Raw genomic sequence first — 24,257 nt, 5'->3', positions numbered from 1 at the left:
ACAACAACATAAAATAACAATAAATTAAGGCCTAATTGGTTTCATGTATCAAAACATTACATTCATAAAACAAAACGAAGAGATGTACCAAACCAATTCAATAGACTTCTTTACAGCGTTATATTTTCTTACTTACGAAAACGAGAATGATATCAATGAGATACTAAACATACAACAAAACGAAACAATTGAACAAGTAGCAACATTCGAACGAAAACCGAACTTCAAATGTAAATTTAATATCCACAAATATACAGAATCCGAAAAAGAATTCATTCAAATGTTTGATTTCCAACACTCATATCTAACACAAGATGAATTTGAAAAAGTAGTAAAAATTATACTAGACTACAAACAAGTCTACGCAACAACAAAATTTGATGTGGGAAAAACAAAAGTCAAACTAAACCTCCCTATAAAGAAAGATGCAATCTTCAAAAAACAACGAATAAGTAAAGTACCGATACATTTACGAGAAAGAATACAAAAATTACTCGATGTTTTGAAAAAATACGATATAATTACACCAGTCAACAAAGAACAATTATCAACAGGAAATACATTCACAAATCCAGTAATAATATTACGAAAAGGGGAATCACTGAAGATAGTACTAGACGCGAGATACTTAAACAGTATGATTGACGAATCAAAATGTAATTGGCCGATCGAACCAGTTGACGTGGCACTAACACGCATAAATGGAACAATATTTACAACAGCAGATCTAAATAGCGCCTACAACCAAATACCTCTTGATGAAGAATCTATGAGGTACACACACTTCACAATAGGCAATGAACAATATTGCTTCAAACGTTTATTTTACGGAATATCTATTGGACCATCAGCTTTTGCTTCAATACTAACACATTTTCTCTATCCTTTAATACGAAAAGGAACAGTCATTACATACGTAGATGATATTTTCATTCAAACAAACTCATACGAACTCATGTACGAAACACTTATTGAATACCACAAAGTATTGTTAAAAGAAAACTTAAAAGCAGCACCCGATAAAATATACTTCATGTTAAAAAAGGTTAAATTTCTTGGACACATAATTGAAAATAAAACAATAAAACCCCTCAGTTCAAGAATAGACGGTTTTCAAAAACTTGAACCTCCACAAAGTATGAAAGCCTTACAAAGATATTTAGGAACAATAAACTTCCTTGCCAAATATGTTTATGGCATGCAGCCAATACTTCAACCATTTTATACTCTTTTACACAAAGAAACAGATTTCAAATGGACAAAAGAACATCAACAGATTTTTGAACAAATGAAAAAAACAATAACACATAACCTAGAATTAACAATGCCAGATACTACACAGCCATTCTACATTATAACAGACGCATCGAATACAGGAATTGGAGCAGCATTACTCCAACAACACCCTACTGAAAAGAAAATGAAACTAATATCAGCAAATTCTCGATTGTTCACACCTATCGAAATGCGACTCTCTACACTAATCAGAGAATGCTCTGCAATAATTTTTGCATTAACAGAATATGAATTCCTACTAACAGGGTCGAAGCATCCTATAGTATTATTTACAGATCATAAACCGATCATCTACCTATTTACACAGAAAAATAAACCAAATCACAGAGTTTACAGATTCCAGTTAATACTGATGAAATTCCCAAACTTACACATAATCTGGACAGAAGGAAAAAACCTAGCACTCCCAGACCTGTTAAGCAGAACAATAGACGAAGAACATTTTACAAAAACAAGAGATATAACAGTAGAATTACCAGAAAACATTAAATTCTTCTTTGCAAAAACACCGTTTACAAATAACCTCGAATGCAAATACAGCGTTTGCAATAATCCGAATGATGAGAATACAGACCGAACACATTACCCAGTATTAGCAAACATACATAACAACTACTTTGAGATTAACATAGATAAAAATACATATAATCCGATCTCATATGAGAAATACAATACAGAAACAAAAACAAACCTAATACCAAAATACAAACCAAAAATAAAAGATTGGCAATCACCAACAATAGAAAAAGACGATCTTATTATTAACAAGAACCAAAAAGGACCGTACACAATTCATCACGACGATGACTATCTCAGACTGATTAATGTTATAAAACAAAATTCAGAATACGAAAATGCAAAAATATCAGATATCTTCTATGACGAAAAAACGAAGGTAACAGAACAACTTATTAAAGAAACACAAATATTAGATCCTGTACTACACAGAGTGAAAATGTGGAAAAAACACAATAACAAAACCACACTCAGTAACATTGGAGATCCGTGGCAACAAAGGATTATTTGCTTACTTTCGGAAATATAAATCAATAATAATTGACGAAACAACAGAATTAATAAAAATTATAATAAATGTTCACAAAAAGTCATTACAACGAATTTGCTTACCATTAACATTATTGCTATGCGTATTTTACGAAAATCATTGCATAGATCTCGTAGGTCATACAGGACTCGAAAAAACAAAACGAAATATAATGGAAAAATTTTACTTCCCGAACCTCACAACATGGATAAAAATTCTTATTGCAGACTGTATCCCATGCCAAACAAACAAGGTATTCGCCAACACAAAAATAAAAAGTAAACAAGAACAATTAGCACCAACAAAAAAGTATTTTAATGAAATGATAATGATAGACACAAAAGGACCAATCTATCCTACATCAGAAGGAAACAACTATATATTCGTTATAGTTGACGCATTTTCTCACTATGTAACAATAATGTGTGCACCGAAAAATACAGCACACTATGCATTTACCGCATTATTCGAGCATTGGTTCATGAAATTCGGACTACCCGATGAAATACGATCTGATAATGGATCCGAATACATTAATACAGAACTAACACACTTATGTAATTACTTCGAAATCAAATTTAAACCAAGTACAACATATGCACCTTGGACTAACGGTCTAGTAGAAGGAACAAATAGAATAATTGGAGAATTTATAAGAACACTGCTGAACGAAAAATATAACAATTGGTCACGAAAAGCAAAATTTTTCCCTTATGCTTACAACACGCAATATCAAACACGACTTGGAATGTCACCATATGAAGTTGTTTTTAATCAAAAACCAAGACAACCAACAAAGATTAAACTCGGAACAACAACAGATGAAATGGGCAACTGTAACCCATCAGATACAAGTGCATGTAACAAACAACCTACACATACACATTTAGAAAAACAATTTAATCACCCGAAAATTGCGAAATTACAGAAAGGAACATTCGCAAAATGGTTTTTAGACAAAGAAAAATACTATAATGATACATATCAAAGAATAACAAAGATTCTACAGAACAGAAAGAAACTAACAGACGAGATGAACATTCGATTTCGCACAGCGAAACCACTTGAAAAGAATACATTCGTATTACTTACAAATCAACAACAAATTGAAGGAGTATCGAAAAAACTACTACCACTGAAAACAGGACCATACATCATTATCGACAAACCAACAGATACAACCTACATCTTAAAAGATAATAATAAAGAACAAATAACAATACATAGAAATCACATTGTACCATACTACCCGAAAGAAAAACATATCAAATTAGAATTACAAAATTACTTATTAACAAACGAAATACCAACGTTAAAGCAACCAAATTCACATACAGATGAAAATAAAATAAATAAAAATAATAACCATACAGAACCAAAACATACACACAAATACAACCTTCGCAAAAGAAAGGTCACAATGATAAAATAATAAACAATCCGAAACAACAATAATAATAATAAAATAATAATAATAAATAAATAATATGAACATACATAAAAATAAATACATATTATAAACCGTGATATAAATATTAAGTATACAGTTCAACATGTAAGAATAAATATATTAACACATATTAATATGTATATCATCCAATTACACGCTTATAATAATATGCATATAACTAACTATGATAACTTATATATAACTAACTATGATAACTTATAAGTTATTCTATTCAATGGACAGACATTGCAAAAGTTATAACGAATATTAGAAAATATCAAAATGAAACCTGTATTTCTACTACACCTAACCCTATTAATTCACTAATGAAACAAAAATTTCAACCATAGATCTAGAATTCCAGTATTCCTACAAATAATATATCCAGTATTTCTACGTAACACACATCCTAACCCTAACCCGTGTGTATTTTCCCGTATATGTTCCCCCGAATAAACAAAACGAAATGTATTTACGTTAACAAACGATCATTTCTATTGACAAACAAACATTTTTAACTACAAAAGAACATTTCTATTAAAATGAGAACAAAAAATAAATAAAACATCCAAATACATATATAAATACATCGAAAGGAAATAAAAACAAACATCAATATAAAATAAATGACACATGACGACTAAAAACTTTCACTCTTCTTCACATACAAACTTCCACTACAAACTTCTTCTTCATCATCAATTCTCTCCACTTCTTCCTTCAAATCTTCATCACAACTCTTCTTAAAATTGTCAAAAAACTTCCTCACAAATCTTCCTCCATTGTCACAAATCTTCCTCCATCTCATCAACAGCAATTCCGTCACAGCAATCCAATCACAGCAATTCCATCAACAGCAATTCCATCTTCTCATCCATCGTGAATACACCAACAATAGTAACACAAAATAAATAAAACAAATAATCCAAATAACAAATCGTATAAAACAAACTGATATTGATACTAGCCCCTGAACCTCTCACATTAAGTTTAACAAAAAGGTAAATTTTCATATAAACAATTCAAGCAAATAACAACAAAAACAAAAAACAAAAAGGTATTGATGTTCACAGGTTTAGAACTGGAATAGACGTTATTGTAGTTCAATTGAAGTAAAACAATAAACAATCAATCAAAATATTCAAAATTCAAATAACAAATAAGTTCAAATAACAAAGTATAAAAATCCACGATTGATAAACTCGCGGAATGGAATAGATATTTTATAGAAATTGATAAATCGGAATAGTAAATACAAAATATAAAAATGGAAAATATATATAACACACATAACAGGCTAACACAAAACACTAATATTAAAACAGGTAAAATACGAAATACAAAGAAACATAAATACTAAAATAAGGAGTTGAAACAAAATACAAAGGATAACATCTTCCGCACTCATTACTGATAATAACAAACAAAATATAAGAAAAGGAGTAACTTCCTCTTTTCACATCAAAGTAAAAATAAACGTGAAGTAATAACAACACAATCTGGAAACATAACCATGATGTTGAATTCATCACCGTGTAATCTGTTGAATTCATCTCCGTGTAACAATAAATCCGTAGTAACAAATACACATATAAACGTTCCAGACAGTAACAATCCACGATGAAACAACGCCTCATCTAAAACACAGATTCAGACATTAAACAACAACATTTAGTTCAAATTTGAACTGGATTAAAACAATTTAGTTCAACTTTGAATATCATTCGGTCAGACGACCTTCGGCTAAATAGATATGACATTTAAACAAGACTGTACGTCATAAACTAAACTACGTCATTAACAAAAACGGACGTTAACAACACGGACGTTATTATAACAAACGTAATTAGTAGCATTTGTAAAATGCCAACCTCATTAGTATTACCATTAAAGAAATACATCGATTACTACAAATATGTAGAGAGATCATCAACAGAAGGAAAAAGGCACAAAGTGATATGTTCATTACGGACATAAGAGACTTGAAACATACCCCTGCAGACTCAACAAGTAACAAATTAGAAAATGTCAACCCAATTAACATTTACAACCATTACAAAATGGTAATTACGAAATAGATCTAACACAGATCACAGAACATACTGAAGTAGACACTTCAGTACTAATCACTACCAAAACCTAACGTCATACCATCCCCAACGTCATACCATCCCCAACTTGCACCATCCAATTAGACTATCTTACGAAATTGACGCAGATTAGAAGACCAAGAAGTTGGCACCAACTAGATGGCACCGACTATAATGGCACCATCACTAATCATCAACTTGAAAGCTAATTGCTAGAAAAGAAGTAACAATTTAACAAATAACAAAATGGCAAATAAATGGCACCAACTTGATGGCACCAACAAATCTTTAAAGAGACCCTTAAACTTACCAATATCGTAACCAAAGATACTAATTACCAACCAACATAATCATAAACACCAACTAATTATAAGAAGAAAGAATGGTAACAACAAAGCTAAAAGAATCTAAGAAAGTACTCAAAAATCAAAAAAGACCTATCCAAAAGCTAACAAGACCCAGTAATTGACAATTCAAGAACCAAAAACGAAAAACGGAAGATATGCAAATGTCACAAACATTGTAGAAAACAAGAAACAAGAAAGTTAGAATCACAATTCCAATTTTGTCTTGCGCAAACAACTTCTCTCCGAAAATTGAAAAATTCTCTAAAAATCAGCTAAGCTGAAAACTCTAAAAAATTCTCATACAATTCAACTCAGTTGACGAGTAACTCTAATTTCAATCATAGTTTCAGTAAAAATCTCTGAAAAAATTCTCACAGATTCCTTTTTATAAATTCTTCAAAAAATTTTTTCAATCACCTATAAACCTTTCCTCAATCATCTCTCTGTAAATCAAAACTTCAATAACTATTCCCAGTGAAAGAATATCAACATCTTTCACATTTTTATCAACCGTTCACAACACAGTTCTACAATCACAGGTAAACTGAACTACCTTAATTTTATATCAGAAAGATTGATACATCACTACAACTATCATTGTAATGAAACCCCACCCATGTTGTCAGTATCAGAATTTCTAAATTCTCTTAACAAAAACCAACTTGTAATCAAAATTGCAATACAAACAAACGAGTTTACAGATATTGAATACCCAACTGGTAGTCATCTACATTTTGACGACGATTACGTTGTACTAACAAACTGCAAAATTTCACCAAAGAACTATCTCTTCATCTTTGAAGGTGTAACAAAAACAAAAGAAGAAATAAAACTCTTTTGGGGAGAACACCATTTTGATATACTTAAGTATACGTTACCTTGTTCTGAAACAGTAACAGAATTCGAAACATTAAAACAACAGATAACACAAACAAAGTGTGTTGATTTAAATCAACTAAAAACAGTTTTTATCGCAGTTTGCAAGAAAGAAGCTATATTCCTCGCTGATGACAGAACAAAGAAATAACATGATACCTCTCATTGTTATAATATTATACAAATAAACGTAACAGAAATTTAATAGTGCGGCACCGTTTAGTGTCAGTTACAATAGTAAATAACTGTCACTATTCAGTGTAGCATTGTATCTGATTTACACAGTGAACAAACAGTGAACAAATTAATATAAGTTTCAACCATTGATTTCACAGAGGCACTAGTTGCAATATATATATTATTATCTAAAGTACTATTTTTCTTAACAATCTTCTTAATACCATGTATAATAGTTGTTTCAACATACCTAGCAGTGGTAACCATTACTGAAGTTATTCGTAACCGTAGAGTTATATATGCTAGCCCACCAGTTCAATAAATTATACACAACATCACCCACAAATATATCACACCACCTAACTCACACCACCTTATGCAGGACTTCCACTCAGACATATTTCACATTTGTAAATCAAATATTGATATTATTGAACTCGAAATATTTAAATTCATCAAAATAGCACTAATAATATACTTTTTCATACGAATGTGTTTAAGTTTAGCAGAATATTTTCTTAACCCATAAAAATTGATTCACTTCCAGATATAGAAGAATATATCTATCACACATTACATTCACAAAGATTCTACCTACAAATAGGATTTCCCGAAAATACACCGTTATACGGTACTGTCATTATTTACCAACTACAGATACATACTGCAAATAGAGAAATTTGGATATCAAACCTAGGAGCACAAACACATACACCACAACAAGAATTTATACCAGTACTAATATTAGCACCACCATATATACACATACCACAACACGGACCTGAGACCGGCGCATAAACGCATAAAAGCATAAAACAACAAAAATTGCGTCGTCTAATAATAATAACAGTAACAATAACTCCGAAAGACCACACCATAACGAAGTTACAGATCTAACAAATATACCAACCTCACCAGAAAATGAAGATACTGTAAGTATAGATACTGAAAATCCCTACACAGTACAACGAGAACGACCGGAAAGACGAGAACTTCTTAGAGCAAGACGTAGATCATCTCTATCCTTCCCCACACAAGAATCTACACTTGTTTCTTACGGTTCAACAGACATAGAATCTAATATCATTAGACCAATAGAAACAATAAATTCAGAACCACCAAGTAGAACGGGCACACCCACACTACACAACTTTAGTATAAGCTCACCAAGCGAACACTCAAGTGTAAACACAGATCATACACCAACACCTTCTGAATTACGAGCAAACCCTTTCCTACCCCCAACATTTCAACAAAGACAAGATTTCAACTTTGTGCAAGAACATTTCCGTGTACAACCATTGCAATCACCCAACAGTTCACTTTGGTCAGCAACATCCCCCCAATCAGCTAGTACAAGCACAACACCATTACGAACAAACCAAACATCATCCAACACATCTATAAGCATACCCAGAGTTGACATCCCGAACTCCCTACAACCACCTAGAAATACAGCGCTATCTCCAGCATCATTCATACCCGAAATTAGATTACCATCCAGCCATCCCGGAAGGACTAGATCAACCCCCATACTCAATCCTAACCCCCCAACAAAGAGCAGAACTAATGAACATACCTATTTATTCCCATTAGACCATAAAACTTGGAACCCACCTCCTCCTTTATACGGACCTACAAATCTTGGAGATACACTTACAAATTGGGCAAGAAATAGACTAACTAACACACTCAATCTCACAGCACGACAACGCAATTCAGCACTAGAAGTTCTAGCAACACCATCTCTCGAATTGAAATTTAACACTACAATCAAATATAACACTATATTTAACCATCCATTTCATGCAACAACACCTTCAATTGTAACAACCACAATACCAGCACCCTTCATTTGTATAGACTTCGTATATAAATTTGACAGATATACAAAACAAACACTTGGATTCGCAACATTCTATAATCCACATACAGGATTGACATACACATGTCGCTTCAACTAAAAGCCATTATATGTATATTATTACTATTAATATTCTATATATGTATGAAAATAGAAACAAAACTTCAACATGAACAAAGACTTAAAGACAACGCAAAACACAGAATAAAAGACCTAATTAACGAACGAATGAATATACACATTGAACAACTTAAACAGAAAAACAGAACACGAAATGGAACAAATACCTTCACAAACAAGTTTAAACACATTAATGAATATAAACATTATATTCATACCGACAATATAACAAATATAAACGATACAGATTATTAAGCCATGTGGGAAACAGCTATAGACCAATGGACAAGAAACTGGAATTTCTACACAGAAAGACTAACAGATAGTATTCTAAATAAATTTAACTTGAATACCAAACGACAGAAACGACAAACAAACATAGACTTTATTGAATTAACAGGACAGAACATTAATGGTTCCGCAACAGGACCACAGGATATATTCACCAACTTTTCACCAAATATTTTCAATATTTGGTTGGCCATGGTATATTCTCGAAAAGATGGCAATTATATACGCAATGATCAGTATGATATTATTTATAACTAACCTAGTAATTAAATTTTACAACGCTTTTGCAATCCATAAAGCGATTGGTAAACAAGCAAGTATTACTAAAATACTACTAACAGGAATATTTGGTATATTCTCACAAACTTTAACACAGCTAGTTGCACAGATACAAGAAGATGACACTAGTCATGATAGCCAGGATAGTGATAACAACTACTCACACTATACTAAACACAATAAACATAATAAAAATAGGAAACACACTTTCCGCCGTCATTCATCCGACGTTACTCATTTAACACGTAATGAAAACAATCCACCAGAACAAACATATATTGACACAAACTACAAACATTATAACACAACCATTCGTAGAACAGATCAAGGATTAGAATTGAGAACACTAGAATCACCACCTAAAAAACAAAAACCACCACTACCCGAACGGAAATACAAACAACAAGAACCATTAAAAATCGAGCCCCTTGAAACAATAACTGAAAACAAAATGGCTACCTTACCTCCACAACTCATTACCCCTCCACCAGCGTATCAATGTTAAGGAAATAACATACCAGTGAGTACAACACACAATTCACCCCCCCCATGTGTCACCAACCCCAAGTGCACCCAATATACAACAAACTTCTACATTTCACGGAACATCATATGAACCACAATTAGGAATCAATAAGACAACACCGTATGAAATACCACAACCATCACAAATAAAAACTGAAAATAATCTCATCCCATCAGTGAAGCTTATAGAAATACAAAATCCACCGCCAATTGATTTCACCCAATTGAAACTAGCAGCAAATAAAATGAATAACCGCAGCCATAGTTTAGACATATTGAACGATGACGATCAACCACACACGAATGAAGTCACATATTTCGACACTCATTCAGCAAATACATATGAAGTGTAACCGTGAATCTTGCTAAGAACAACTAACACACTATTAGCCAACACACTTTAATACTATCTAATTTTGTACGAAAACTTCACACTTACCGAGTATGTCCAACGACAAATAAAGCAGTAACAATGAATTGTTAACAATAGTAACGTTATTAAATAGTAACGATATTAAACAACAAACAAATTCGTAACAAAAAAACACCTATAACATTGTAAATCAGTAACAATTTGTACTATTGTATAGTAACACTCTTCAGTAATAACAAATGTAAATGAGTAACACATTAATTGCAATTTTAGCTAACCATTAATAATGGCACATAAGATGGACTTTGAGTACGAATCTGCATACAGAGCGGATTCGCCCCTCAGCTACGACGTTGAGGAGGGCGAACTCAGCTCTGGATCTGGACGTTCCTCGCCAGGAACAGTTCGCGATAACGCCTCTACATGTAGTACACAAACCGACGATCGAATAACAACCATGCGAGTTGAGATCGATGGAGACACCAATGATCAACAGACACAGACCTCACTACAACCAACGCCAAAGGAAATTGCACAAATGATCAAGGAAAAGGTAACTCATAAGCGATTAACAAGTAAAAATAACAATCAGGAAGCGTTTTCGAATAGAACACCGAACAATTCGAATGAACAAGGAACTAGTACACACGTACATAGTTATCAACATACTAGACCTAGTAACAATGGTAATAAAAACATACAACCGGTATACCAACCGAATACAGAGTTTCAATCGCCACCACTTCCTAACTATCCTCCACCAGTGCGACCACCCCCTCCTACAGATCGTGTATATGAACGAACAATATATAACAATCAACAGTTTACATCTAATAAATCTTTTATACGACCACATAATTTGAGATTCCCTTATGCGATAACACCACGAAGTAATAATTATAAATCATTCTTTCATCAATCAACGAACGAACAGTCACCAACAGCCACAATGATGGAAACCATTTGGTTCCAGGATAACGATCCTAGATTATTAACAAACCCTCACAGCAGTAACTATAACCCCCTACTTAGTTACAGAAATTGGTCTAATATGCCATTCGACTCCCGCGATTATTGTTTTATAATGGCTCCATTACATAACTTAAAAGACCGCATATCGGAGTATTTTCCCCCACTACCCTCCGAAAATACAAATACTGTCAAACGCAGTACCAAGAACATGGGAAGAGATAAACTACATCAAACATGCTATCCAGTACTTAAACAATTCTATAGTCTTACAGAACGATTTCTGTACGACTATGATTATGAGTTCAAACTGCCAATCGTATGCACATTTGACCTTCTCGTTGCAAAGGCATCCCAAGATCTTTCTGCCTACAGCGTTTTTGACCACCAAATTTTCCAGCTTAGTTTTAACTTTTTACATCCAACGGCTAAAGATGTACAGAACAATAACTACAGAGTTCACGAGACTAAACTTGTTCATAACCTCATTTACTACACATTTCTACGAGACAAAAATAAAAACACAACAAAAAGTTATATTCATATCAACGACCAACTTACGTCACCATACTTCCTGAATTACGGAAATAAGTTAAAATGGGAATACACTGTAGGAACACTCCGAAACTTCGATCCCGTAAAGAACTATTATATATTTCAACCAAACGAATTTCCCGAACGGCCACTGATAGTACCTATTGAAGCACTCGAACCGTGCGAAGAGTACCATACGTACCATCTTGAAGGCAGCGTAACAAATAGAGCTGTCATAAATCGTATCCAATTCAATAACGAACGTAAAACTACAGACTTAGAAAAACAAATACGAAAATCGGTTAAAGCTTCTATAACGGAAGTCTCGCTGGACGAACTAACAAATCTGATCGCATTCTATTTGGCAAACGACGATCACTTCGTCAAAGAATATGAACAATATAATTCTCGAACGAATCATCCGAAACAAACTGAAAAGTTATAACAAGGAGCTATAACAAACATATATGTAACAACTTTCCTCTATGTCGTAACACATAATTGTAATGAATGTATTTAGTAACAATACATCCAACCATGGATGACTCAGCGCATATTTGTTTATTCTTTAACCTTTTTAGATAATCTTTCACTTTTAATATCCCCCATTTATACAACTAAGTTATACCCTTTTGTATAACAATGAAAGTGAAATAAAATATGATAAATTCCAAAAAATACTTTTCTACTTTACCCCGAAATTAGTCATATGTATACATGTAAATATGCAAAGCCTTTCCATAGTTAGATGTATGCAATTTTGTAAATAGAACGGAAAAGACAATAAAAAGGAACACAATAGTTTTATGAGTAACACGAATACATGCAAAGACTAACACAATGTATACGCCGGACATGTCAAATTTTCAAAACACTTTACATATACATATTACTCATAACGAGTTAAGACATGATCATTTAATTTACAAACAAACACATACTTTAGGGAAATATGTACATTTAGACATGCAAACTTTAATTCATTGTACAAAAATGATTCTTTAACAACACATAACAAAATACATAGCACTTAGTATTACACTTGTACCAAACAGATTGAGAGAATTTCTCAAATATTTTGAAATTCGAAAATTTCATAATCCAAACTTAACACTCGAAATATGCAACGTAACAATTCTGAACAAAACAAATATGTACCGTAAACAAAATAATCCATATGTATGTAAACACATATAGACACATGTAACCCATTCGTAACAACTAACATCTTATTTGTAACAATTACTAAATGCTTTTTCCTCAAAAAGGAAAATTCGGTTATTGGATATAAGCGCGCGGACAGGCAACATTTTACATCATTTTAAGTACCCGTTAATGGAAATCAAACAATTGTGAAATTGGGTCTACCCATTACAATCTTTAAAATACTAAGCACCTTTTAGGCATCATAACAAAATATACAGATACGAAAAGCGCAGTCAAATAATTTGACGTTGTAGGAGTATAACAGAACCATTGTAAACAGACAGACATCAGAATAACTCTTGATCTCGGACAGATTCAAGAAGTAATACATGTTCATCTCAATTACAAAATCCAACATGGCCAAGAAAGCCACAAAAAGTCTACTACCCTCAATTTCTCCATGGAATTCCATAACAATAAACATTAAAACACAGGAGTTAACCAGGAAACCTACGCCATTGAAATCAAACGATTTCTAAATATGAACGGACAGAATAAATTCTTTTTCTTTTTCCCACCGGAAGGGATACTACGTAATAACAAAGAACATTTACATAGAGAAAAATAATAAACACTTTAACAGCTAACACATACAAATCAGGTAAGTCAGGTAAGTCACTGGACAACAGGAGCACCACATCCATCAACACGGGAGCGACACAGAAGGATCTTCACCCACTGGAAGTGTGGTGGTGGAATAGATACTTTTGTGGTTGTTGATGTTCATCTTTGTTATGTGGGCAACCTGTATCCAGGGATCTATTATCTGAAAACCACAACTACAAGGCAACACCTTCAGCCTAAAAAGAAGAAAACCCTTTCAGAGAGAATGAAGAGAAATTAATTCTACTATACAGTAAAGAAGACTTTCAAAAAACAAAAACTCTAAAACCCGGAAAGATGGAGTCAGTGTTGACTTCCAACAAAAGGATTTATAAACTTATTTTATTTAATAAATAAATACTGAAATACTCAACCCTGATTGGTTGAAATTATGGAAATACCTTTCCCTTAAATGTTTATTTGTTATTCCCAGAGACAACAAGACAACTCTACCCTTTAGTCGGTACCAGTCAGACCTGATATAATAATAAAGTATATTTCTCTCTCTCTACTCCGCTCTTGTTTTGTATTGAGATATACGCTAGACTTTAGCATTGCGGCCGGTGCACTGTCTGCTGAAGCTCAGATAGAAGAGTAACAGACTAGAGGAATAGAACTTTAGTTAGTCAGGTAAGCCTTAAGATATACTATATTCTTGAGACTCCATAAGACCGAGTTAGAGTAACCTCCCTAGGTAACCCTACCTCAGCACACGTCTTAATATAGCGCCATCATGCATATTGGGAGAGAGAGAGATCATCCCCCAACTACCAGGGTGCGTCATGTGGATGGATTCGAGCACCGCCTCCTCAATAGAATTCGGGATGGCCTCGCGTTGATCTACACATAGACACCCAGATTTTGCGTGTAGATCCTTCCAGAAGGAGTGAATATACGTGCTCACTTCTTTGCAACGGGCCTCATCATCCTGTAAGACACAATCGCGGATCTCTTTCAACACCGCGTCCTTACTAGTGAGAACCGCCAGGAAAGATTTGGTGAAGAGCTGGTTGAGTTTATTCTCAAAGATTTCCTCCCGGGATAGCTCGATGTCGTATTCCTCGGGTGATGATGATGCTTGAACGTTACTGGGTTCGGCTCTTGTAGATAAAATGGGGGTAGATTGGGTGCGGAATGTCACTCTCGGGTTTTGTGGTGAGATGGGTGGATTACTTTGTGATGTCTCTTTTGCTGACATTTTGATATGAAGTATTTGCTGTGTAGAATTAGCTATTAAATGACAATTAGAATTTTGCGACTGGATTCGCGAGGCGAGTATACTGTCAGATTTGAGCAAGTGATTTTCGTGGCAATTAAAGCGAGAAATGAATTTTCGATTGTAATTATTTGCTTGAGTTTGAATAGTGAATGAATTATTTGAGGCATTTGAATTATGCGGGCTACATTTAGCAGGTTTGCAAGAGTGGACGCGAGTCTTGTGTACTTGTGATTTGTACTTATTGTTTATGTGCCGCTTATGGAAAGGAATTTTATTTGGGTGACTAAATAAAGATGCAATTGCGTCGCGAATACGGGAAATTGTTGCTACCATAAATTCCTCATCATATTGAGTGACGCTTTTTGCTTTTTGATTAGCTTAGCGCGAAATATAATCAACTAAACCCATTCTAGTGCCAGGAATATGTTCGATATTAAAATCGAAAGGTAACAGGCGATCGATCCATCGGGTTAATCTGCTATTGTAGGATTTATTGGAACGGTGAGATTTTGAGACTGAAAGAAGTGCTCTGTGATCTGTTAAGACAGTAAAATTCTTCCCAAAAAGTTAATATTTAAAATATTCAATAGCCCAAACCACCCCAAGTAGCTCCAGTTCATTTATACTATAGCGTTCTTCATCGCTATTAAGAAATCGGGACGCAAAAGCTACCGTTTTCCACCTTTCACAATCTAATTGCTCAAGTGCAGCGCCTAAACCTTGACGGGATGCGTCGCATTTGATTCGCGTTTCCAGTGTCGGGTTAAAATGAGTGTTTTCTGTAGCATTCGCAATAACGGTTTTTATATGCTCGAAATGTGTTTGATGATTTTCGCTCCAAATCAATTTTTCGTTTTTCTTTAATAATGGCCGAAGAGGATGACATATTTTAGCAAGATTAGGAATAAACTTACTTAGGTGATGAACACTACCCAAAAATGACCGTAATTGTTTCAGTGATTTTGGAGCTTTGATTTCCACAATTGCTGCTGTTTTAGATTCTATGGGTTTAACACCGCTTTGTGAAAATGTGAAACCAAGCCAATTTATCTGATGTTTTGCAAAGTGACATTTGCTTAAGTTAATTCTGAGATTATCGGCCTCAAGTTTTCTCAAACAATCGTAGACGTATTTGAGGTGCGATTCCTTACTACCTTTGCTAACTACAATTATGTCGTCAAGAAAACAATATGTGTTGGACAAACCAACCAATGTGTAATCCATCGCCTTTTGAAACTCCGCTGGCATATCTGTAAGACCATAAAATCCCGTTTTAAAACGATATGTACCTGTTGCGTCACCACAAATGATATTGAAATTACAATGACGTGCGGTATCTGGATGCAAATTTAATTGACTATATGCGTACTTTAAGTCGATCGTTGAGAAATAAACGTTTTCGCCCTAATTAGAATCGTTAATGTGCTGTGAAATTGAATCGATAAGACTGTCTATGTTTGGCATTTGGTATTTATTTTTATGTATTGATTTGTTTAAAATTTTTGAATTGAGAGCTAACTTTACAGATTTGTCCTTCTTGACTGTGATTACGATAGGGAAAATAAAATTTTTATCAGAACATTCTTGTAACTTTTCAATATGTCCTTGTTGAGAGAGTTTTTTCAATTCATCAGATACTTTGTCCAACAGATTTATGGGGACGCGACGGCCTTTTTGGTGTAAAGGGGTGTAATTTTTATGAAATTTTGAACGAACAATATGTACTTTGGACTTACCGATTCTGGAGATTAAATCAGGAAAATCAGTTGCAACTTGTGTCTTGATTGGACAGTATTCTTGTTCTACCTGATTAATTGTCGTTTGATTATCTGACTGTTGGATTGAGAGTCCGAGTACAGGAAACAAATCTCTACCTAACAGTGGGCGGTGGCCATCCGTCACGACTTGAATTTCTATTGGATTCGCGTACCAATTGTTACTTTTAATTGAAGTTTGAAGAGTGCCTAGCGTATGAATTGGTTCGTTGGAGAAAGTTTTCAATTGTTTGGGATTCGCCTCGCGTATCCACTTTGAATTTGGGTCTTGAGAAACAATTGGAGTTGCCAATGATTCGTTTACTATTGTGCACACGCTGCCCGAATCCACCAAAACATTCGTTGCTGTATTTCCGATCGTTACAGGGAGATTGATTGCTTCCACTGAAGTTTTGAATTCCGTTGAAGATACTGTAGCCACGCAATTATCTTCCTCTGATGAATAATTCGATTCCAAATCAGGATCAAAATCAATCGAAATTTCATTGACGTCTTCAACTTGATCATCTTTTTCAACATTATTAACCCGTGGCCTAGGTTTTGGGTACGAATTAGGGTTTTTTGGTTTCCGACAGACTTTTGCGAAATGATTATCAATACCGCAATTATTGCATTTCTTTCCTCAAGCGGGACACCTATTGCGATGCTCAGAAGTCCAATTCATTCCACAGAATTGACAGGTTGTGGGCTTTTTCCGTGCCGTAGTGTTCATGGTAGAAAAGGGAGTAGCATTTGCGATGCGCATCCGCTGCACTTGATTGACGGTTGAGTTGAGTTCATTCTTATTTGCATTCATTTTGAGCTGGTTGAGGGTACCCATCTCGATGTTAATTGCTATTGCCAATGCTTTGTCAGGTTCTACCGTTTCTTTAAGGAGTTCCTTTTGGATATCTTCATTCTGCATGTTTGCAATAAAAACATCTCTGATAATCGTACCCCCTTTTTCTCCAAAATCGCAATTTTCCGAAAGTTCTTTGAGATGACCATAAAATTTCTCAATTGGCTCTCCCTTTTGCTGTTTTCGTGTAAGAAAGAGATATCGATCAAAGGTGATGTTGTGAATTCGGATGAAAGTTGTGTTCAAAACATCCCAGAGATTTCTTGTCGAAATTTCATCCAGATCAACAGTTGAGTTTTTTGAATTGAATATTCTCCGCCCTTCTGTTCCCAGACTCAGGTACATCAACGACGATGCTTTTCGATCGCAGAGTTTCCACGGTTTGTCTCCGCATAATATGCCTACCGCTATAATGCGTTGACAATTATTTTTCCATGCTGTTTTTGCCTGTTCATTACGGGTGCGTCGATCTCGCTCCGATTGTGCTGTCGGATTTTCAAAAGTGGAGGCTCAAGGGTTGCCTTTTCCCAGAAAGGCTGTATTCCGAGTGGAGATTTGCCACTGTCCTTTAGTGCTGACTGCGCAATGTTATAAGTTAGTTTAGCGGATAGAATCGTAATAGTGTGGCGAATACTCTATCTCAAAATTATATTGGAATCGCAAAGCGAATACGAAAATTAGTGAGCGTGGCTAAATTTACTTAGTGGAATTGCGGAGCAAATCCAAGCTAGACTTTGACGAGCAAAAAATAGAAGCGTTTGCAGAGCAACTTGAATTCAGAATGATAAACGAGATTATGATTACTAAAATAAAATTCTATGAACAAATTATGAAATAATTTAGTAGACTAGCGGGAATATATTTATACGTGAATAATAAAAAGTCATAACCTTAGTTATGATATATTTATGTTTTTTTTATAAGATAGAGGGTAGATTGATAATTAAGTACACATACAAATTTCGATATATATATAGGCAATCATATGTATCACAGTCATCCATAAAAAGAAGGTCCTTGGCCGATATCAGCCAAGAAAAGAAATTAGCCCGACTTTACTAAACTTCCTCGTTTAAATGTGGAACTAAAAACTTTTGCTCGGTTTTGGCTACACCGAATGCCATTCACTCGACTTTGGCTCGACAGAAACAAACATGCTCGATTTTAGCTTGACTTAAACGAATTTTGTTTGCAGACACAAACCGTCTCTTTCTTTGTTTCTCTTTCTCTAATCCTTTCTTTCTGTCTCTATCTCTCTCTCTCTCTCTCTCTCTCTCTCTCTCTTTTCTTTTCTTTTTTCCCTCTTTCTTTCTTTTTTTCTTTTCTTTCTTTCTATTTTTTTCTCTTTCTTTTTTCTTTCCTTCTATTCTTCTTTCTTTCTTTCTTTCTTTCTTTTCTCTTTGTATAGTTGTATATTTACTTGTCAGTCACAAAAAGATCAAATATGACTTTCTGGAAATTTTACAGGAATAAATCAAAAATTGTAAAAACTGTATAATATTCATATCTGTAGACGTTGAAATTTATGGGAATTCTTTTAAATGCATATATGAAACATAAAACATTGAGTGGCGCCACAGATTCCAGTAAAATATAGTCACTCAAACTGCATTGAAATTTAAAATATATCACATGAGCGCAATCTAATTTTGACTAATATGATACGTTAAAAAGAATAGCTTTGGAGTGTTTATCTGTTTACGAAATGGTTTTCAATTAATATGGAGAAAAAAATGCCAAATTTGTTTTTAAAAAGAGAATATAGGTATAAAATAGCTTCAGATAAGTCATATTAATAGACTTAATCTTTTTATCAGCACCCAACATTGCAGTAAATATTACAATTTTTGGTCTTCTGGCGGATGCCGAGAATCACATAGGTCATGTTTTTTCGATGAAAATTGAAAACGTAAACTGAAAGAAAAGAATATGTGCAATTTCTGGTAATCGTACTAGCATCATATATGAGTTCTTGGCAACCATACAAGGATCATAAAATTTCATTGGTTGCAGTGTGAACTGGGGTTATTTCCCTTTTATTTTATCAGATAAAAGCTTGAAGATAAAATTTCTGCTTTTATTTTTGTTTTTCAACCATTTCTGGAGAAAACTTTTTTAATTTAATTTTTCGGTTGCATTAGAAATGAACTTTATAGTTTATCATTGGAATAGATTTAATTGTACTACAACAGTCATATTTGAATCCGAAATTCATTCAATGGATATGCTTTTGACGGCTTTTCTTTAAATTGAGATTAAATTTAAAATATAAACAGTTTTCAAGCTATGATCTTTTTATGGGTTGAGTTCAATTATGATTACTGCAAAATAAATGAAGAATAAATAGGTAAACAAATTTTATTTCTCGATAACTCTAGTTCTCTTATTTTTTCTACAAAGCGAGCCCATTGAAAAGGTATACTTTTCTTTACATATCAGTGCAGAATACTCTCCTGGACTCTGAAACTAGATCCCAAGATTGCCATAAGGAAAACATTTTGCTTTTATAGAAAAAAGGTAGCGCGAGATCTTTGACAATTATGTTCATTAATTTTGGGAAAAAATCCTACTGGGTCAACAAAGGATAAAGCGAATAGAATGTTTTCTTAGTTAAATGATTTTTCTTGCTCATACAAACTATGTGTTGTTATCAAGCAAGTTACTATCTAAAAAATATGGCGAAAGCGTGCGCCTGTGCGTAAAAATTCTCTGTCCACTAAGCTTGGGGGCAGAAAAGATATAATTTTGCATATCTGTAGACAAGGGGCTGAGTTTTTGGTAGGATCATTAGTAATTTCATTTGGTTATGTCCAAATATCTTCTCTTTCAGAAATTTTGTTCTCTGACATGAAAAATGTTCTGCTCTCGCAAAGGGGATATTTGAATTAATAAATAACTTGGTTACCATGACTAGGTTTATAAAAAAGCAGATCACCAGTTTAACAAATCAATTTTAAACAGTTCATTTCAGTTTTCCAGATATGAAATATATGTTTTTATTCTCCCACTTTGGTCAGGTAAGAATAAAAACTCATAATTAATTAAAGTTAATCAATCGTGTTTTAATTTGTAATAGTAAAACCAAGAAAATCGAGTTTTTAACTAAAATACTGGAACCCACACTATTTGGTTTGCAATTGGGATACTGAAACCAGCACTATCGAAAGTCATGAGACATTAAGTAGGCTTCTTTTGCTTGCAGCTGCCTAACAGTTCTGCGCTTCTTGCAACAGTTCTATCACCATTATATCGTGTCCTCGCATTAGTGTGACTGAAACCGATTGCGCAAGCCTGCTGAAAGCAACTGACAGACCGGCTGAGTACAAACTTCTGTTGTCAGTGAGCAGAGCTATTCGCTTCAATGTCTTTCTTACCAACTCAGAGAGTCCTCCAAATGATTAAAAAGCCATGGGGATATATGAACATCTATGTTGGTAAATTGTTGGGAGTATTGCTCCAGCTTCCTGTCTTCTGCAGCTCTCAGGATAAAACTAGACGTCCTCGCCGCGTTTGAAATAATATTGGGTTGCAGTGGGGAGGTAATGTTTATATCCAGAGCTGCCGGTTGCACAGCAGACCAATAAGGTAAATACACATCTCCAGGTCAAGAATTTGTTTCTGGTATCAGGTTTTTCTGCTCGCAAACTGGTGACAGGTTGGCAGCGCTGCAAACGGAAAAAATTTTGTCCCTTAGGCGGTCGTGTCGCAAAATCATATCGCCCCGCCCATGACATGCAAAAGCATGATCACTGAGTGTATCCAAAGATCCTGTTTTACAATAGGGACACTTCCTTTCTTTTTCATATATGGGAGCGCTAATTCTGTTCTTCACATCTGCACGAAACTCGTTTGGCAAGAAAGGGAGGCTGAGAGCCGGTATGGGAGCTGCCGATAACCATGCTCCTGATTGAAGCAGAGAGAGTGACAATAAACGGGCTTTTTCTCTTTCGGACGTTTGATTTTCAATTAATTCATTAAGAGCAACTTCGTCAATGACTTGCGATATTGAAAAACCAATTACTTTTTTCATCGATCATTTTGGTAAAAGTGTGATCTGTTGTCGAACTTTGGCCAGTTATAAGCTCTACGAATGTAGCAGACTGTGATATCGAACCAATATTGGCTGCTTTTATCTGATCAGACGCTGGTCGGATTCCATTTCCAGTCTTAGTGATAGGCAAACATGCTTGATGATATGATTCGATTCATTGGAGACGTTTGTTCCCGGTAAGCGAGTCAAATTCCTCAAAAATATTTATAGCTTTCTCTGATGGTGTAAAATGAAAAAATTCTTTGAAAAGTAACGTAGGAGCTTTTAAAAGTTACTTTTATTTTCAGGAAGAAAACAAATGGAAGAAAATATGATGTGACTCTTTAAGAAAATTGTTTAATGTTTGTTATTTTGCTTGAATAAATTGAAGTTTTTTATTGTTTCAAGTATATTTAACTATATGGTTATAATTTTAATTTAATTGTTGCAAAAAAAAACATAGAGCTCGTGCGATTGATGTAAAAAAAAGAATCGTAGTTAACTGAGAATTGAGACGGATTGAGACGAAGTGATGGCGTAATTCGGTTCTCTCTATCAGCATAAATAGGTTCTTTTTTAATCGGTTATAATATCATATCTGTAGTTGTTCTAGAGCAGATTCCTGACAGAAGTCATTTATTTTGCTAGTGCTTGATCCTATTGAGGCCCGGGCCAAGGTTTGGAGGTGAATTTTTTAAAGAATGCAGTGAATTGCGGTGAATCATTTTTTTCACCGCATTCACCGCAATCACCGCATTTCTTACAAAAATTCACCGCATTCACCGCATTTCTTACAAAAATTCGCCCAAAAACCTCAACCCGGGGGGCTAAATTTTTGTACCTGATTTCAGCTGACGCGTTAGATCAAACAATATCAGCAGTTCTGGATCGCGTGAACTTGAACGAAACCTTAGTAATAGCGACAGGCGACCACAGCCACGCATTCGCAATCACTGGATATCCGCCTCTAAACAACCCAATTTTGGGTTATATGAATGATCCGGATCGACGAGATTCAAACATAACCCAGGCGTCGTTGACTTACGGGGCTGGGTACAAGACAGAACAATCACCACCTGCAAACACGAACGAGTATCATGTGAACTATACGTACCCAGCTGCTTTGTTAGCTAAGAAAGGTCGACACGGAGGGGAGGATGTTGTGATCATGGCTAACGGACCAATGGCTCATTTGTTTCAGGTCATTTGTTGTATCTCAAAACATGTCTCCCGTTTGCCTTCACCCCACCCTGTTTCGAGGAACGTTCGTGCGAACAATCAAAAACCTTACAGGAACCCTTGGAGAATAGAATAATTACATAAATTTTTGCCCATGAACACAAGCATTTATTTTAAAGACAGTGAGATCCTTGTTCAGCTTGACTTATGTTATACCGCAATCCAGAACATCTTTGTTTATGAAAAAAACCCAGGAAGAAAATGACCTTTGACGCACACTTTGATTTGTTCAAGTTAAGAAAAAACTCAAGCGGACAGAAACAGTTTATGATCCAGAGTTTTCCGCGTGTTTATGAGAAGTCGGTGCTATTAAAAGGACAATAACGTCACATTAAGCAATTTTGTTAAATATTTCTCCAAAAATTCATCGCATAAAGCAAGGAGGCTCGCTAATGTGCGTTCGCACAAAATTTTTGACCCCGCTCATCAGATTTGATTCAATTTTGATTCAATTGTCTACCCAATGAGGAAGAGATAAAAATGAAACCTTTCAAATTCGGGTATATTTCAACAAATAATTAAGTGAAAACAAGCTGGATTAGAGGGGAGATAAGACTTGCCGTTTATTACAGTTCTGAAAAAGACAAACAAAAAATTGAGTGATAACAGTCATTATTTACAACCAAAACTCGATGTCTTTATTAAAGAAACAATTTATAAAAAAACTGGAATAAGATAAAGCCTGAACTGAACAAATTAGCCTGTCTTTCATTAGCTATGATATCACGAGTAAGAAAAGAGACTCTGCAAAATGACGAAAAAAAGAGCAAAAAGCGCCAAGTTCAAAAATTGAGTTTCTATTTTTGAAACAACTAAAACGTCGAAAACCTTAAATATCATCAATTGCACATTTGTTTAACGCCAAAAGGGCAAACCCATTAGCATGCTAATGTGGCACGAAAACAAAAAACCTCAAAAATAGGCAAAACGTCATAATTCTCTTTTGAAAATAAGTAGTACCAAAGCTAAGAAACCATTAGTTGAAAATAAAACCATTATAAAACTGGACCTTGCTTTACTAGACAGTGCATGTAACATGGCGTTACCAAGACCAAGCTACAAAATTGACAGTTTTAAAAACATGACAACAAAGATTAAAAGCTCACTGATT

General features: G+C 34.4%; 1 protein-coding gene across 1 annotated transcript in view; it reads left to right on the top strand.

The window, feature by feature from the left end:
• The window catches only part of LOC142353581 (alkaline phosphatase-like), a 91,977-nt gene that overhangs the window by 66,012 nt on the left and 1,708 nt on the right, over positions 1 to 24,257 (top strand). The window contains exon 6 of the mRNA XM_075405862.1: positions 22,759 to 23,108. Within this exon, the coding sequence (XP_075261977.1) occupies positions 22,759 to 23,108 (350 nt within the window). The remainder of the gene's footprint in view (positions 1 to 22,758; positions 23,109 to 24,257) is intronic.

The sequence above is a fragment of the Convolutriloba macropyga genome, chromosome 14, assembly GCF_964194025.1.
Source record: "Convolutriloba macropyga chromosome 14, txConMacr16.3, whole genome shotgun sequence".
In the NCBI taxonomy this organism is placed as follows: Eukaryota; Metazoa; Xenacoelomorpha; order Acoela; family Convolutidae; genus Convolutriloba; species Convolutriloba macropyga.
The sequence above is the reverse complement of the archived record's forward strand: the minus strand, read 5'-3'. Positions and strand labels throughout refer to the sequence as shown.